This window comes from Phyllobates terribilis, unplaced genomic scaffold, assembly GCF_046119375.1.
Source record: "Phyllobates terribilis strain yellow unplaced genomic scaffold, ASM4611937v1 Scaffold_13__5_contigs__length_258822181, whole genome shotgun sequence".
Lineage (NCBI taxonomy): Eukaryota > Metazoa > Chordata > Amphibia > Anura > Dendrobatidae > Phyllobates > Phyllobates terribilis.
In genome coordinates, this window is record NW_027362773.1 from 120310133 (window position 1) to 120328554 (window position 18422).

General features: G+C 40.2%; 1 protein-coding gene across 9 annotated transcripts in view; it reads right to left on the reverse strand.

Annotated features, from left to right (window-relative positions):
* The window catches only part of MARK2 (microtubule affinity regulating kinase 2), a 143916-nt gene that overhangs the window by 19235 nt on the left and 106259 nt on the right, over window positions 1-18422 (reverse strand). For 7 of the 9 annotated variants that reach the window (XM_073658545.1, XM_073658548.1, XM_073658547.1 and 4 more), the window contains exons 6-15: window positions 14941-15011; window positions 13164-13220; window positions 12563-12799; window positions 11587-11706; window positions 8907-9006; window positions 6994-7106; window positions 3253-3385; window positions 2976-3154; window positions 2335-2432; window positions 1340-1486 (exon numbers count right to left, since the gene is read on the reverse strand). In XM_073658545.1, the coding sequence (XP_073514646.1) occupies window positions 1340-1486; window positions 2335-2432; window positions 2976-3154; window positions 3253-3385; window positions 6994-7106; window positions 8907-9006; window positions 11587-11706; window positions 12563-12799; window positions 13164-13220; window positions 14941-15011 (1255 nt within the window). The remainder of the gene's footprint in view (window positions 1-1339; window positions 1487-2334; window positions 2433-2975; window positions 3155-3252; window positions 3386-6993; window positions 7107-8906; window positions 9007-11586; window positions 11707-12562; window positions 12800-13163; window positions 13221-14940; window positions 15012-18422) is intronic. The other 2 variants (XM_073658552.1, XM_073658551.1) reach the window with 1 other exon arrangement.

Genomic DNA, 18422 nt, shown 5'->3' on the forward strand with positions numbered 1-18422 from the left:
TGCACAGTATTCATTGATTTATGACACCTTTTCTATCCACTGTCACCAATAGATAATGGTCCGGAATGGGCAAAACAGATCTATGAAGTCAGGATTACAAGTATAATAAAGTATAAAAATATATATTTAAACTACAAAAAAAAAAATATCTGTTCAACGTAAATGCACAAGAAAAGAGAGAAAGTGACAACGAAAACACAAAGTGTGATCTTCACTGGGCCAGAAAAATGTATCCCCCTGAGGACGCAGGCATCTATAGATATATATATTTTGTTATTATTTATTTTTTGAAATTTCCAATACATTATACATATATGAATTCAAAGAAAATCCTGTATTGTATTTTTGCTGTGTTTTTTTTTTTTTTTTTTTTTTACAAAGTTGACTGTCACTTGTCAACTGTTTCAGTCACTCAAAAAGAAATTCTAAAAAATAATCTGCTCATGATCATTGTGCTGTTACTTTGCTATTATTCATGTATAAATAGATGAACAACTGGATGGCACCATTAAAAGGGGTTGTCCAGAACTATTTTTTTTTTACTATGGGCCTTAAAACTAAAATGTTGCTAACTACTTGCCTTGTTCTATCATTGACTGCTCCTGTCAGCAATTCAGCTTGCTTAATGTCAACAGAGCAGCTCCTCCACTTCCTACTGCTTTGTCAACAGGGTGTGACTGCCGACATCATGCTGATGGACAGCTGACTCTCAGCAGTAAGGCAGCAGGCTGTCAATCAGCATGATATAAGCAGCCACGCCCGTCAAAAGAGCACTGCGGAAGAGAAGCTGCTGCTCTGTCGATGTGACATCATTGGAAGCTGCTGAATCGCTGGCAGCAGCAATCTGTGACTGCTTTGTGCTGGCAGAGGTTGGCACCGGGCCCAAGAAGCAGGTAGTTAGCAATTACCTGCCTTTTTTTTTTTTTTTTTTTACTATGGGCCTTAGAACTTAGTCCTGGATAAACCATTTAAGCTTGTCAGTGGGGCGAGTTCCTGTTCCTATATAGTACTGACACTGTGCAATCAGTGTTGACATTGTCAGACTGTGCAGAGACAATGACAACATCATGAAATTCTATAAAAAAAAAAATTAAAAAAAATCCCCGCCCAAAATTTTCAAATCACCTCTTTTATTCCATGCTGCCAAATGAGCTCAGGTCTTCTTGGGAGGGTCTTCCCAGAACAAGCATGTTACTGCTGCAGCCAATCAGTGGTCACATGCCATACTTACCGGCATTATGCCCCAGTGCTAGGTGTTTTGTTTTTTTTAAATAAGCTGCATGGCCCCCTACAGAGCAACATGTTTCCCACTAGACCCCATGCCCAGTCTTGCACTTGCCTTGATCTATGTGAATCAGAGCCCTCCAAAGAAGGTGTAGCTTTTGAGGGGTGCACAGAGGTGGACATGGATTTCTGATGCGTACGAATCCGAGCTGATGTGGCTGGGGCAGAGGCGGTGGAGGCACGGGAACCAGGTGTGGAGAAGCTGGATGGAGTAGGGTGTAAATGAACATACAAAACAGGATATGGATGCACAGACTAACACAACGGTACGAGCAAGGAATGGAAAGACAGGAGAGTTCTCTGCATTTTTTTTTTTTTTTTTGAAATGCATGAAAAACATGAGATTGAAGGTACAAATTATGATCTCTTTTGCTAATGGTAAATGATCACAACACATGAGAGACCTACAGATAACACAGCGAAAATCTGAAAACTTATGCTGGAAGACACATATGGATGTATCCATTATAGGCATCTATGAACTAATATAGAGCAAGGATGCTTAATCTGGTTTTCTCTACATCAATGTTGCTAATGCACCATGTTACAAAAGCATATTAAAATCATTACTATACTATAATAAAAACTATGGTGAAGAAAAAAAAGTGCCCTTTTCGAAATTGTGAAGTGTTTTCTTAATTTGTGTCAGACTGGAGAATCCTAGATTTTCCAACAAATTTCAAGAAACCCCTTTCATGTAATTTAATAACTAAAAGAAAAAGGTGAAACGTTTGCAGAAAATCTAATTCAGAAGCAAAATATTTGAAGTATCCTTCCAATTCAATTCTTAATGTCAGAGTGTGTGAGAGAAACGATTTGGAGTTAGGACACGTTCACACGTTCAGTATTTTACATCAGTATTTGTAAGCCAAAAAACAGGAGTGGGTGAAAAATGTAGAAATGGTGTTTCTATTATACTTTTCCTCTGATTGTTCCCACTCCTGATTTTGGCTTACAAATACTGATGTAAAATACTGATCAAATACTGATCGTGTGAACGCGGCCGTACTCTTAGAGAATAGTTTACAATACATACGAAATGCTTCTTACCTATCCTTGCCATTCTGAACCGACCCAGGACCCAGATTGGCTCTCTCTAGCATTGGAGAATTGCGGCTGCGATTGGTACCAGTGGATAGTACACTGTTCTATATAGGTAGAAGTTATAAAAGTCAGCTTTTATGTAACGCACAAGATATGCAATTAAACACTATAAAATATACAATAGGGCAAAATGGCTTGCTGAGGAGAAGGACCTCGTAATTACAAAGATTTATACACACTACAAGAACAAAATAAATACCAGCTCAACTAAGCAGTTATCAACTAACTGTCATCTCAGTGAGTGTGATTTCTTAGGCTCCGATACAAGTAGGTTATATAAGCAGCTCACCTACTAAAACATGTCTATACAAGCACCACATCTGGGTAACTTAAAGGGGTCGTCAATTCTTGCAGCGTATTTCATTCTACTGAACAAAATTCAGTAGAATGAAAAATTTCATTCTACACAACAAAAATCGTGGCAAAAACACGAGTATTTCAGACAGCATTTTTTCTGCCAACACATCAGGATTTGCAACAAAATTTTGTGCTGCAAATCCTGAACGTGTGCACACAGCCTAACAGTTGTGTCTGGAAGGTAATGATATTATTGGACCACCTTCATCAAAACACACAGAACTTCTTACTGTAGATGGCGTTGGGGTCGTTCTCTTCCTCTCCAATCCAGATAAAGGACTAGGAGGTACTCGAACTGTGCTGCTAGATTTGCGCCCACTTTCTCGCTCCTCATCGGGCCTCTTGTTTTCTGCATTGTTGCTCTGCGTCTTTTTGGAGTAGGAGTTTGATGTGGGGATGGTTGGACCAACTTAAAAAGAAAACAAAACAAGATGAGACAAACACGATGTAGAAGCACCGGATTGCATGATATATAGAAGAAGCTCTCCTTCATGAATCAGCACTCACCCTGGTCACTGAGTCGTCTCTGCTTGGTATTCGCAGACACACTGCGGTGAACCTTATGAGCTGGTGACGGAGCTGTACTGTTTGTGATGTCTGGAGGCGGTCTTGGCTTTAGCGTCATATTGTCATTGTCCAACTGAGCAGAAAATTTACATAAGGGTAATGTTCAAAATAAAGTTCTATTAAATAGGCACAACTGGATAAACCTGTATTTACAAGTTGATCCCTTAGCAATAATTGTTAAATCAAACATTAAAAATACGGTCATTAGTTATAGGCTGTGTTCACATCATGTTTTGTGGCAACACAACTAACCAATAATAATAAAACATGTATATAATGGAATATTCATTTATCATAAATACAAAACCTACTCAAATAATGAATAACCATAAAATCATTTAAAATATTCATTTAATAGATTTTTTTAAAAATACAAATATAAATGAAAATACACATAAATTAGAAAACAGACTCAAGGGTATAGAATAAAGACCCAAATTAATTTACTGTGGGGCATAAAACAATGAAAATCAGATAGAAGACAAATCCAGACTGTGTGTTGAAGTGCATAGTGCAATAAATATGTATAACAGCAACTAGAAATATAAATAAGTAAATCACAGTGGATATGTATAAATTAGAGTGCTAAACTAAATACTTAATATGCCTGAATAAACACACAGAAGGGAATAAATACCATATAAATAGGCCCCACAACCTCCAACGCCGTTTCGCCGGATGGTTTTCTCAAGGAGTATATAGTAAGAAAGAGCAAGGGTAATTTTTTTATATATATATATATATATATATATATATATATATATATATATATATATATATATATATATATATATATATATATATATATATATATATCTATCTATATCCCTCTGGCCAATCACAGAATGTATTAAGATAATCCCTTCAACAAGGGGCCCACTGATAGGTGAATACTACAAACTCACTCTATATTATTTAACTTCATTGGTGGGTGGTGAAGCATAGTTAAATCCTCACATACTTGGTAATGTGCGCTCCAGCGTGGAGCGCATGCCCAGATCACGCTGCCTGGAAACCGGAAGTAACGTGATCAAAAAGCGCGCGTCCCATAAGTATAGAAGGTATGTTCCACCATGGGAGAGCGCACATGACGCGCACTACCGGAAGAGACGTGCCAAAAGGTGCATAACACTATAGCTATAAGACATGCGTTCCAATGATGGAATGCAAGCTCAGAGAAACACCCCGCAGGGCCAAACACCGGGCCAAAAACCACAGGAGCTGTGGAAGGAACATATAGCTCATAATACATTACATACAGGTATGACGACAATGTCAATGGTGGAACGCACCTTCTATACTTATGGGACGAGCGCTTTTTGATCACGTCACTTCCGGTTTCTGGGCGGCGTGATCTGGGCGTGACAATACCAAGTATGTGAGGATTTAACTATGCTTCACCACCCACCAATGAAGTTAAATAATATAGAGTGAGTTTGTAGTATTCACCTATCAGTGGGACCCTTGTTGAAGGGATTATCTTAATACATTCTGTGATTGGCCAGAGGGATATATATATAAAATTACCCTTGCTCTTTCTTACTATATACGCCTTGAGAAAACCATCCGGCGAAACGGCGTTGGAGGTTGTGGGGCCTATTTATATGGTATTTATTCCCTTCTGTGTGTTTATTCAGGCATATTAAGTATTTAGTTTAGCACTCTAATTTATACATATTCACTGTGATTTACTTATTTATATTTCGAGTTGCTGTTATACATATTTATTGCACTATGCACTTCAACACACAGTCTGGATTCGCCTTCTATCTGATTTTCATTGTTTTATGCCCCACAGTCAATTAATTTTGGTATTTATTATATATCCTTGAGTCGGTTTTCTAATTTATGTGTATTTTCATTTATATTTGTATTTTTTTTTAAAATCTACTAAATTAATATTTTAAATGATTTTATGGTTATTCATTATTTATTGAGTGGGTTTTGTAATCATGTTTTGTGGTTAAAGAGGTTGGCCACTATTTATTTTTATTAATGGCCTATCTATAGGATAGACCATCAATAGCTTATCAGCTGTTACTGGTTCCAGCCGGAAGTTCTCGGATGCTGTCGGAAGACTATAGTGGCTGCGGCCGGGTACTGCAGATCCATCCCCTATAAAAAAAAAAAAAAAAGTGGTCCCCAAATGCTAAAACTTGTTTAAAATCAGATAGTACTCACCCTTCCTAGGTCCACCAAAAGCTCGCTGCTGCTTCTATTTAACATTTTGGTTGCAGCAGTGATGTCAGATCAACAGCGCACATCACTGCTGCAGCCAATCACTGAGCTCAGCGGCTCCGTTGATGTGGATGGAACAAGCCACGGAGTTCAGTGATTGGCTGCAGCGGTGATGTCTGCTGTCTATGTGAGCCATGTGTGTTGCAGCCAAAACATGGAGAGACAGAAGCAGAGGTGGAATCTTGGCGGTGGACCCGGAGTGGTTGACTACTATTTGATTTTGATATTTTCAACTAGTTCAATCATTTAGGGACCACTTTTTTTAAAAGTGGAAATCCCCTTAAAACATTAGGGAAAAAAAATATTTTTAAAGGAAGAAATGTGATACTAGTAAAGGGCATTGAAAGTTAGAACTTGGGATAACTCAGTGGCTATAGAAGGAAAACAGAGCAAATTTTTAAATGAAACCCAATTGCAAAAAGTTTTTTAGCCTCAACTGGATGAATTGAAGTAAAAATAAATAAAATAAAAAATAAGAAAATAAAAAATTAAATAAATTTCCAAAATTCCCACTGCTAAGGGTCTAGCAAATGGTGACCCCAAATGTTATAGGTCTGAACTCTGGATATTACAGATTCAGATGATGCACATCTGTAATGTGGTGGTGTGCGCGCTGCCTAAAGCTGTAGGCTCATAAAGTTAAGATAAAAAATTAGAAAGAAAACCCCCTTATAATCAACTTTAGTAATGTGTAAAAATAAAATATATAGTCTGGTTTTTCACCAGTGTAGGGGGACATTATTGAAAAATACCACAATGTAGGATTTTTCTCAGTCTCTTAGGCCATGTTCCCCAGTAGCATAAACGTCTTATTTTTTTCCCCCCATTACATTTTTCTTTTTTTGCGGAAAATCTGTTGTGTTTATCAGTTTAAGCGAAGTGGAAGTGAATTTTTGAAAACCCATGCCCACTGTGAGTTTACAGACGATGTTGAAGTGTGCGGTTTTTTTGCTGCGCTTTCCCCTATTTGCTTCTATAGAGAGCCTGAAAAAAATCATTTAAAAAAAGCAGTTGAATTTTACGTGCAGAATGCCAGTGTTTCTGCACCAAAAACAAGTGTTAAAAAATGCTGCTTCAAAGCTACACAAAAAAAATGCATCAGAAGAAAGGGAAAAAAAAAACACAAATAATATGCGGCAGGCAGAAATGCAATAATCAGAGCAGATTGTTGCTTCGTATTTTCGTGTGGACACCGGCAGTGGAAAAAAAAAAAGCAATATTTTTTTGCATGTACGAACATGGCCTTAAAGATAGGGTAGATTTAACACCCTTAATTGGTCACAATCTATAAAGCTCATTTTTCCAACATTTGTCAGAGTGGGCTTAGTAAATGATGGAGAAAATAAAACATAACAGAATGAAAAGTTATCCATTATAACCAAGATGGAAGTGTATTTGTACAAACTATACACATACAACGAGCGTCATGGTTGTATACTATACCTCAGAAGACTTGTAGCCAAGAAGCAGATATGTTGCCATAACCTCATTATATTTCTGGTTAATAAGAGAGTCCTGGATCTCCTCCCGCGTGTAACCCATAGTTACCATTAATTCTATAACCGAGAAAATAACAAAAAAAAAAAAATATGTATTTACACCCAGTTCTCCAGATGGAGGTGACTTTACCAGTTGCTATAGTAGATAGTATTACAGTGATGCACATTTATTAATCTTTACAGAGAAGTATAATCTGTTTTACAGAGCTCCAGACTGTAGACAGCGATGTACAACCACAGGACTTTAGCATAACAAAAGCAGCGACCAAAGAAGAGATCAGAACCAGTATTTGGGGTTATTATTTTAAGTATAGCTCCAGTAAAAAAAAACATATTGCATTACTCACAATGAGTTTCACCCTTGAAGTGTTGATGATTAGGATACGGATCCGTCTTTGCTCCAGCAGCACAGATACCTATGCAGGACACTATGGTCACTGACTCCACCGCTTCAGCAGCACAGACCTGTGCACAGTTTCCTAGATCAATAGGAAATTGGCAGAAAAATATTCTTGCAGTCTACAGATGCTAGGGAAACAGCTTTTTCCTGCTGGACCTTAGTCACAGGAGTGAGCAGCATTAGTGTCTGTGCTGCAAGAGCTTTACAGGAGCGTGCAGTTTAGGTGTCTGTGCTGCTGGAGTTTTACAGTCAGTTATAGGAGGGTACAGCATAGGTGTCTGTGCTGCTGGAGCTTTACAGTCAGTTATAGGAGGGTACAGCATAGGTGTCTGTTACTGGAGCTTTACAGTCAGTTATAGGAGGGTACAGCATAGGTGTATGCTGCTGGAGCTTTACAGTCAGTTACAGGAGGATACAGCATAGATGTCTCTGCTCCTGGAGCTTTACAGTCAGTTACAGGAGGATACAGCATAGATGTCTCTGATGCTGGAGCTTTACAGTCAGTTACAGGAGGGTACAGCATAGGTGTCAGTTACTGGAGCTTTACAGTCAGTTACAGGAGTGTGCAGCATAGCTGTCTGTGCAGCTGGAGCTTTACAGTCAGTTACTGGTGTAAGCAGCAGGACAGTTTATACTGCTAAAGATCAGAAAAGGAGGAGGACCTTGCTAATTAGCAACACTGCAAAAGGTAAAGCTTTTTGTAAGAGCTGCAACATTTGATTTTTTCATTTATAACTCAAGGTACAGTTAAAACTAATACCAAGTAGGTAAAGAAAATTGGAAGACATTTTTGCTGTCACATAGGATGGAGAACTATGCGACTTGACAGCTCCTTTTCTTCTCTGCTGACAGCACAGAAACAATTCCACTTTAAGCTGCACATCCCAGTAATGTGTGACAGGTGGATGCACGGTTTATAAGCATCATTTCAATACTGTTTTCAGGCTGCACATCCTCATCATCTAGTCTGCATCTCATTAATCATGTCTTCATCATAATGCAAAATTGTCACTCAACCTAAGGAAGAGGAGCAGCAGAGAGGCTTGGCAGACTTCTCTTTGCCTTCCTGACAAATTAAAAGCATCACTGCAGAGATCTTCACTGTCTACACCATTGCATCAATGCAGTAATAAGGCACCAGGAGTTAGGAAATACTACAAATGCCAAACACTGCATTTGGGATTATTATTAATATGCTGAATTCCCACCACCTCAATATAATAATGTTGTCATGGTCAGTGCAAATGATGTGAATATGTTGCTGAGTTACCAGAATAAGGCTAACTAAATAAGAAGTCAAACTTAGCAGGCATATAAACCTCCATGATTATTCACATTAACAAGAAGTAACAAAGGGTGATATCTGCAGTGATTTCTGGCAAGATATCCACAACATAATAGGCACAATTAATGACTAGTGAGGCGATCTTTACAGTATAAGATGACCGTAGACAGACCTGTCCTTTTGGGATCCTTGTAATCTGGAACTGGTTCAATATATGGCTTCAGCTCATCATCCTCATGACCTACATTCATCCAGCGATCCCTCATAATTTGCTAAGAAGAAAGAGAAGTACAAATTTATTAAGACAATTGACGAGAACCGAACCAATCAGCTGGCGTGTTTTCTCAGATGTAATTTAGGCAGCACACTGAAAGATATACCTTCTATGAAACTATTAATATAAATATATATTTAGAAATTAAAAAAAAAAAAGAAGCTAGCTAGCAAATTCTCTCTTAAACTAAACATTATGAGATGCTAATGGTGTAATCTGGTAAATCTCCAGCTGCCCTAACAGGGGGCCAGCTCCGTTTGCAATGGGTGCCTGCTGTGGTGTACAGCTGACACCCACCTGCAACTGACCGTAACTGAGTTAAACATCGATTCTTGCACTCTAAACCCTTAGATGTTACATTCAATAGCGCCCATGAAATAAAACCATCTCCATACTGTCAGGTTATTGCCTCCTTACACCTCTTCTGTAGTCAGCTGCATTCACTAATCTGTGAGTGTTAGGCTATATGCCCACGTTGCGGAACTGACGCATATTTTTTACGCTTCTCCCTGGCGGGAAAATCGCATGCGGATTTTACATGCGTTTTTCCCGCCAGGTAGAAGCGTTTGTGAGGCGTCTTTGCATGCATTTCCGCATGCGGGTTATCAAGCACTTCTCCAAGTGATTTAAGCATCACTTGGAAAAGTGCTTGACAACTTGTTCACACTATATAAATCCATGCAACCGGCATGGATTTATATAGTGTGACCAAATAATAGTTAAAAAAAAAGAATCAGAATGGTAAAAAATAAAGTTTATACTCACCTACCGATGCATTCTTTGCCCCGTCCGGAGTCTTGAGCGGCTCACGCTGTTGTGTGCAGGACCTGCGGTGATGTCATTGAGTCATGTGATGGGTCCCATGACTCAATGACGTGGCAGGTCCTTCACACAACAGCGCGACGGAGGGAAAACATCAGAAGATAAGCATAAACTTTATTTTATTCTTTTTTTTACAGGTTCTTTGGTACCCAGGTCTGGATGAGAGTCTCCTCTCCTCCAGACTTGGGTACCATCCGCACATTGATTCCGCATGCGTAAACGCAAAATTAATGAACATGCTGCGGATTTTTGACCGCAGCATATACGCTGCGGAAAAATCCGCAGCATGGGCATTGACATTGCGGAATGCCATTGGGGACCATGGGGTGCGGATATACATGCGTTTTACAAGCGTTTACGCTGCGGAAATTCCGCAGCATATACGCTTGTAATACGCAACGTGGGCACGCAGCCTTACCATCCGAAATAAACAGACCAATTTTTTTCTCCGATGTTTTTTGCAACTTTTCTAGATGCATTCGTATTTTTTTGTTCTATATTTTAATTTTCATTAGTTTTGATTTCGTATCTTAGTTTTTGCAACTATTTTAGTTATTTTGTATTTTTTCTTTACTAAAGAAGGTAGACTGTCTGAACATTTTTATCCATTGATTTTTAGAAATGGATCAGAAAAAAAAGGATTTAATCTGGAAGTGCCTTCCATGTTTCATCTGTTTTTATAGACTTTAATGGTCGAATCTGATCCAAAAAAGAGAGGAGACACATGGATCTGTTTTAATAACGGATGTATGTATGGATCAATTAAATTATATGGGTCAGTGTGCTGTCAGAGAAAAGAAAAAAAAACAAAAAACAGACAGCACAGGGAGAAGTCACACGAATGTGTTACTGCTGCCATAATGACAGGCGGGGCTTAATTAGAGAGCACTGATCAGCCAATACATTTCAATATGGAAGTATTGCAGTGCATTATCCAATCAAAGGCATGTTCGAGTTGCTTAACAAAAGTTAACATATAGAAAAATCAAATTAAAAAAAATAAATAAAAATAAATAAATATGCATATACACAAATGTATTTGTAAAAAGTAGAAAAAAAAACAAATTGTTATCCTCAGTAATTGTGATTACCTGCAAAATTAGATCCCATGTTATTTATACCACATAATACTGTAAAAACTAAACTAAAAATAAAATGCTATTTTTTTTTGTTTGCAAGAATCCCATATAACTTGCGATTGTCTAAAAAGAACATGGCAAGTACAGGTAATATATTACTAGCAAAAAGATTTTAAACATCAAATGTTCCAAAAAATTCATGAAATGAAATGGCGTTCTCTGCAGTTTTGCAGCCTCATTCCCATGGCTTGATGATAAAATATTAAACTTCAAGAGAACAAATCTAAGTAACCAGGTATCCATGGGATAGGCGATAACTTGCAGATCAAATCATGATACGACCTCTGGAATCCCCCCACCCCCATTTCAGAGAATGGGTCTCTGAAATGAAACAGGGACCACAACCTCATTCTCTATGCGACTGCTGGAGATAGCCAAGTAACATTTTCTGACAGTCCCTTAGAGAATGAATGTAGAGCCTTTGCTTCATTCACAAGGGACTCTACAGAACCCATTCTTAGGATTGATGGGGGTCCCAGCAATTGGCCCCAAATTGATCAGCAAGTCATTACCTATCCTATGAAGAACATATAGATTGTAATAATTCCATTAAATATTTGAAAGTTTATTGATAGAAACCCATAGTAGAGGATAAACATATAACAGACTGCACTCACCTCTAGTGTGCCCCTCTTGCTTGGATTTAGTATGAGGAATTTTTTTAGCAAATTTTCACAGTCTGTAGACATGTAAAAAGGGATACGATATTTGCCCCTTAGCACACGCTCTCGTAATTCCTGAAAGACATCAGTAGTGAGAGGTTTATATTAGTCCCTTCTTCTACAAACCTCACCATAAGAACGTCAGGCTAACAGGACTGGAGTTTGCTAGGCTGGGTCCACAACAGAAACATTTTACCACTGCAAACTCTGTATCTGTAACATGTAGGATTTCACCCCTGCTACAAGGAAAGGGGTTGAAATTGGTAGACTTTGTACTTTGAGCAACAGCGTAATTTCCATGCAGAAAAATTCAGCATAATGTGGATGAGAGGTGTTAAAATCTCACACACACGTCCGCTAAGGTATTCTGCTGTGGATGACACCTGGGCAAAAGCAAAAGGTGAAATCTACAGCTTTTTATTCTCATTTGGACTTACTGTTATTGTTGTAAAAATGCTGTTTTCTGTAATGATTGTATAAGTTCAAAATGGGGTTAAAAGAATGATATGAAGGCTTCCCTCATCCTCTTGCTGCTGATTGGCAATTTTCTCCCTATGCACAAAAACATGGAGAACAGCCGCCAACCAGCACCTGGAGGAAGGGTGAGCATGCATATCATGACTATATCAAACTCTTCCTGACGATGCTAGTATTAAAGTTTAAAGGGTACCAACAATTTTTTTAATATGTGACAGAGCCTACACCACTCTACGGATTGGCAGGAGTCAAGTCAAGTCCTGACAACCCTACTCAAAACACTTGTAAAATGGGAATCCAAAAAAAAAGAAGGAAAAAAAAAAGTGTAGTAATCAAACACCAGAAAAATTGCTGGAAGATACTACTGCATGCTGCTGTCACGAGAGGACAACAAAGTAGCAGGCAGGTTCCCTTCAAGATTGAGTACTTTATTTTTTTCGTTGCACGTACTTACCTTAAGGTTCTGCCCGTCAAAAGGCAAGGAACCACTGACTAATGTATAAAGAATAACTCCGAGACTCCACACATCCACTTCGGGCCCATCGTATTTCTTTCCTTGAAAAAGTTCAGGGGCTGCATAGGGTGGGCTTCCACAAAACGTGTCCAGCTTGTTCCCAAAAGTGAATTCATTGCTGAAGCCAAAATCAGCAATCTTTATATTCATATCAGAATCTAGCAGCAAGTTTTCAGCCTAAAGAGGAGAGGTGGGAAAGAGATAACAGTTTCTAAAATATGTGAAAATATCATAAAAACGTATCTAAGGATTTATATATTGCAATTCTCTTGTTAATTTAACCACAGACTTCACTTCAAGAAAATAAATAAACTCTTCTGGTAACTTTGTGCAACTTTAGTAAGCATTTTTAAATCTTTTACTGGATTTATAGAATCCATTTGGCAATTCTGTACTAATACTTGCTTGGAATAAACTGGACGTTAATAAATGTATGATCAATGGGGATCCGACCCCTTGAACGCCCGGACAATTCTAAAGTTCTCTGTGTAAATGAAGCGAGTGATGAACAAGGGTGACCGCGGCGCCAATCACTTCTTACCTTCAAGTCTCTGTGAACTATGAATTTCTGATGACAATACTGAACAGCAGACACAATCTAAAAGGTAACAAAAAAGAAGAAAAAGAAACATGTTATTGGCTGCTCATTATATAAATCATTATTTTCACCACTAATGATAACGTTTTATCCACTTTTAATGGCAAACACCAAGTAGTACAATCTACACACACTATTTTACTCTCACCATTATCCATTCATTTTTTTTTTTTTTATCACGTCTTTGTGCTTTTGTCACTTTTTCATCTTTAGTTTTTGCCTTCCACTCTTAACTTTGGGCATTTATTTTATTTCACTTATTTTTGATTCATCCAATGAAATACAATTTTGTGTGCACATTGCACTTTATACTATTGCACAGCTCCATTACAACACCCCTTCCCTTCCAAATCCAGCTCCAGGCATCCTACTATAAGTCATCAGATTGTTTCATTACAATTCCCTTTAAACCACCCCACTCTGAATCCTTTGCCATTTCTTATCCTATTCTATTCTGCCTATATTATCCAATATGGTTGAGTTGGGTCATCAACAAAATGTTGCGAGCATGTTTCTGATGTCACGGTTCACTAGACATGCTCGCCACGGCGATGACATAAAAGCACCTTTACTAGGCATGGAACTCGTGATGCATAACTGCTCCATATATATAATTTACTTATATATTTTTCGCAGCTGGACAGTAGATATAAAGCCTCCCCTTGAAAAAGCAGCTATGCGAAACGTGCGTCGGGGCAGCCTGGAAAGCACCCTTATCCTCTGACACTATGGGTAAGCCTATCTGATAAATACTAATTTTGCACTTATCTATGGAACATATAATTATATGGGTCCTTAATTAATATTCACTGCATGCACTATATGAGGTTCAAAGGTTTATGGCACTTGCTTTCTATATTACCATAACCTCTTTTCATGCAATTATGGGATTCTGAGAATATTTATATTATGTGATCCCTATAGGCTCATGGCATGTCTTTTTATATTTTTGCAAGATGCTTCTGATGTAACTATGTTTTATATTGGATACTGAGGTTTCTCCACTTGCATGTTCCTCCTTATTAGACCACAATATTTTGTATGTTAGCTATTTTTAATCAATTTCAATAAATATGTATACGATTTAACTTATTTGTGTGGTTTAGGTCTACTCCATTTCCTGTGGGTTCACAAGTTTCTGATAGTATTACTCCACCGCTTTACTTTCCCTATTAAAATTAAGGGGGGAGGACACCCAAATTGGTTATATTCCCAACCTGGTTATATAATATGTGCTTTATGAATATTTGGAAAGTGTTAACTCTAATAAGTAACATATTAAAAAGCAGGGAGGCAATAAAGTTTGGCATCTCCATGACACTTGTGAAGGATTTCTTGTTTTTCTGCTTCTCACAATGCTGTAATGTGACACTATCTTTAAACAGGAAATAAATAAAATGCTGGCTTTCTCCTGAGCTAGATAACACATACAAATTGTGAAGCTTTGAAATCTAATTACAAAAGGCCGTGTCCTGGCACAGAACCAAAGGCTAAAATGCCAACACATGAGCAGGCTTGAGCTACAATAAACACAATGTTTCTGAATGAAAGCAGCCATGTTTTTACAACGCCTTTTAAATTGTGCAAATGACACATTTGTCCCATTTAAACAACCTAAAAAAGCTATTAATAAGATCTGTGCATAATATACGAATGGAACCTAAACAACACATGGAATTTTAGCCAATTAAACAAAATCAATTAGATCATCTAAACGTACCTGCCGGAATTTAGCCCGCGCCTCCTTCTCTTTCATTCTTCCATGAGCAACTAAGTAATCAAACACCTCACCTAAAGTATCAAGCAAAAAAAACATATATTTATATTTTAAATGTAGATGACACAAAATATGGACAAACAGGACAAAATAACAGCACACAATTAATATTAGTTTAGCAACAAAGTGTTTGGACAATACTAGAATAACTGCATTGCATTTTCTTTTAAGCCTTGATCATATCTAATTTGTTAGTTTGATTCATAATTAAACATAAAAACTCTTCTGAATCAGTCATCTGCTAAATGCTAACAGTAATGACCACCCCTATGCACTTACAACGGGATTCGGTGAAAGTGCACAATTAATTTAAAGGACACAATGCAGAGCACAGAACAGAAGTTTATCTACCGACCGGCAATGTTAAACTGGAGTTTTGATATAAATTTTTGATGAAATCTCCATTTTTAGTCAGATCATAATTTTGGAGTTGGTGCGAATGGATTCACAGGACCCGGTCTAGCAGCCACATCAGTAATCTGGGGCCACTTCACATTAGCCCTGAGAATTGCCTCCCACCTCCGGCACCCGCAGCTCTTTTCTTGATTAGCCACATGTACGGCATGCTACAATGATGATGTCGCTCCAGGATGGCTAATCAAAAGCACAGCCGAGGATGCTGCCAGGTAAGAAGTGGCTCTCATCCAGCGGCCACAGACTACTGACATGTATAATACACCAGGTCCCTCTGAATTGATTCGTACCAACCATCAATATAACCATAGATTACCCCAGTTGGTGGATATAATTCTGAAAGCAAGAGATTGAAGACTAAAATAACTTCCCCTGAACAAGTTCTGTACAAACAGTAAAGAAAAATAGGATTTTTTTCATTCCGTATAGCAGGGGAGTGAAACTCATTTTCACCGAGGGCCACATCCATATTATGGTTGCCTTCAAAAGGATCGCTTGTAATTCTAAGGGCTCATGCAGACATCCCTGCAACACAGTACGAGCACAGACTGCAATGCACGAACTGGGTAGAGGCTACAAAAGAGCTGTCGCCGGGCAGTAGGGCTACAAGAGAGCTGTCGCCGGGCAGTAGGGCTACAAGAGAGCTGTCGCCGGGCAGTAGGGCTACAAGAGAGCTGTCGCCGGGCAGTAGGGCTACAAGAGAGCTGTCGCCAGGCAGTAGGGCTACAAGAGAGCTGTCGCCAGGCAGTAGGGCTACAAGAGAGCTGTCGCCAGGCAGTAGGGCTACAAGAGAGCTGTCGCCAGGCAGTAGGGCTACAAGAGAGCTGTCGCCAGGCAGTAGGGCTACAAGAGAGCTGTCGCCAGGCAGTAGGGCTACAAGAGAGCTGTCGCCAGGCAGTAGGGCTACAAGAGAGCTGTCGCCAGGCAGTAGGGCTACAAGAGAGCTGTCGCCAGGCAGTAGGGCTACAAGAGAGCTGTCGCCAGGCAGTAGGGCTACAACAGAGCTGTCGCCAGGCAGTAGGGCTACAACAGAGCTGTCGCCAGGCAGTAGGGCTACAAGAGAGCTGTCGCCAGGCAGTAGGGCTACAAGAGAGCTGTCGCCAGGCAGTAGGGCTACAAGAGAGCTGTCGCCAGGCAGTAGGGCTACAAGAGAGCTGTCGCCAGGCAGTAGGGCTACAAGAGAGCTGTCGCCAGGCAGTAGGGCTACAAGAGAGCTGTCGCCAGGCAGTAGGGCTACAAGAGAGCTGTCCCCAAGCAGTAGGGCTACAAGAGAGCTGTCCCCAGGCAGTAGGGCTACAAGAGAGCTGTCCCCAGGCAGTAGGGCTACAAGAGAGCTGTCCCCAGGCAGTAGGGCTACAAGAGAGCTGTCCCCAGGCAGTAGGGCTACAAGAGAGCTGTCCCCAGGCAGTAGGGCTACAAGAGAGCTGTCCCCAGGCAGTAGGGCTACAAGAGAGCTGTCCCCAGGCAGTAGGGCTACAAGAGAGCTGTCCCCAGGCAGTAGGGCTACAAGAGAGCTGTCCCCAGGCAGTAGGGCTACAAGAGAGCTGTCCCCAGGCAGTAGGGCTACAAGAGAGCTGTCCCCAGGCAGTAGGGCTACAAGAGAGCTGTCCCCAGGCAGTAGGGCTACAAGAGAGCTGTCCCCAGGCAGTAGGGCTACAAGAGAGCTGTCCCCAGGCAGTAGGGCTACAAGAGAGCTGTCCCCAGGCAGTAGGGCTACAAGAGAGCTGTCCCCAGGCAGTAGGGCTACAAGAGAGCTGTCCCCAGGCAGTAGGGCTACAAGAGAGCTGTCCCCAGGCAGTAGGGCTACAAGAGAGCTGTCCCCAGGCAGTAGGGCTACAAGAGAGCTGTCCCCAGGCAGTAGGGCTACAAGAGAGCTGTCCCCAGGCAGTAGGGCTACAAGAGAGCTGTCCCCAGGCAGTAGGGCTACAAGAGAGCTGTCCCCAGGCAGTAGGGCTACAAGAGAGCTGTCCCCAGGCAGTAGGGCTACAAGAGAGCTGTCCCCAGGCAGTAGGGCTACAAGAGAGCTGTCCCCAGGCAGTAGGGCTACAAGAGAGCTGTCCCCAGGCAGTAGGGCTACAAGAGAGCTGTGCTAGACCTCAGGAGTCCAAAATGGACTGCTCCCTATGCTAAATACTGGCTGTGTCTGCTCTGATTCAAATATGGAACCACACTAAACTGCTGGCAGACTGCGTTCACTGTTTGTGCTGGCTGACTGCGTTCACGGTATTCGCCCCCTCCAAGGCGCTGTCTGTGTCGACGTAGAACGAGTACTTAGTAGAGGGACTGGCCAAAGCACATGGGGTGGGTACCATCTTACATTTTGAGCTGCGGTGCACAATTCACGCTGCTCTGACCGGCTCTCTCTACGACTCGGCTGGGTATGGCCTCTGCTTGATTGCTGCTTTAGTGACTCGTAGGCACCTTGACTTGAACTAATCAAAACTTCTGACGTCTCTATGACATGTAAAAATTTGTGTAAAAGCGCTGTTACGCTTCAAAAGACTAATAAGTCCAATGGGACGTCAATATTAATCACTCAGCGGGTGTTCTCCAATCCCTTCTTAAAAAAAAAAAGTAAATCAGCTAACCTATTTCACATGAATACACTATTCTCGCTTTCATCAACCATTCAAGGTCATTTGGTGCTGCTAAGTTTAAGATCCCAAGATGAGTGCTGCTTATTTTCACTGTGCAAAACAAATATTACTTAGGCTATGTGCCCACGATGCAGAAATGCTCCGGATTTTTCCTGAGCGTTTCTGCATCTCCCTGGCAGAAAAATCGCATGCGGATTGTACATGTGGATTGTACATGCGTTTTCCTGCCAGGGACATGCAGATGTGAAGCGTTCTTCACATGCATTTCCGCATGCGGGTTGTCAAGCGCTTTCCAAGTGATTTTAGCATCACTTGGAAAGTGCTTGTCAACTTGGTCACACTATATAAATCCATGCAACAGGCATATATAGTCTGACCGTAAAAGAATGGTAAAATATAAAAAATAAATATTAT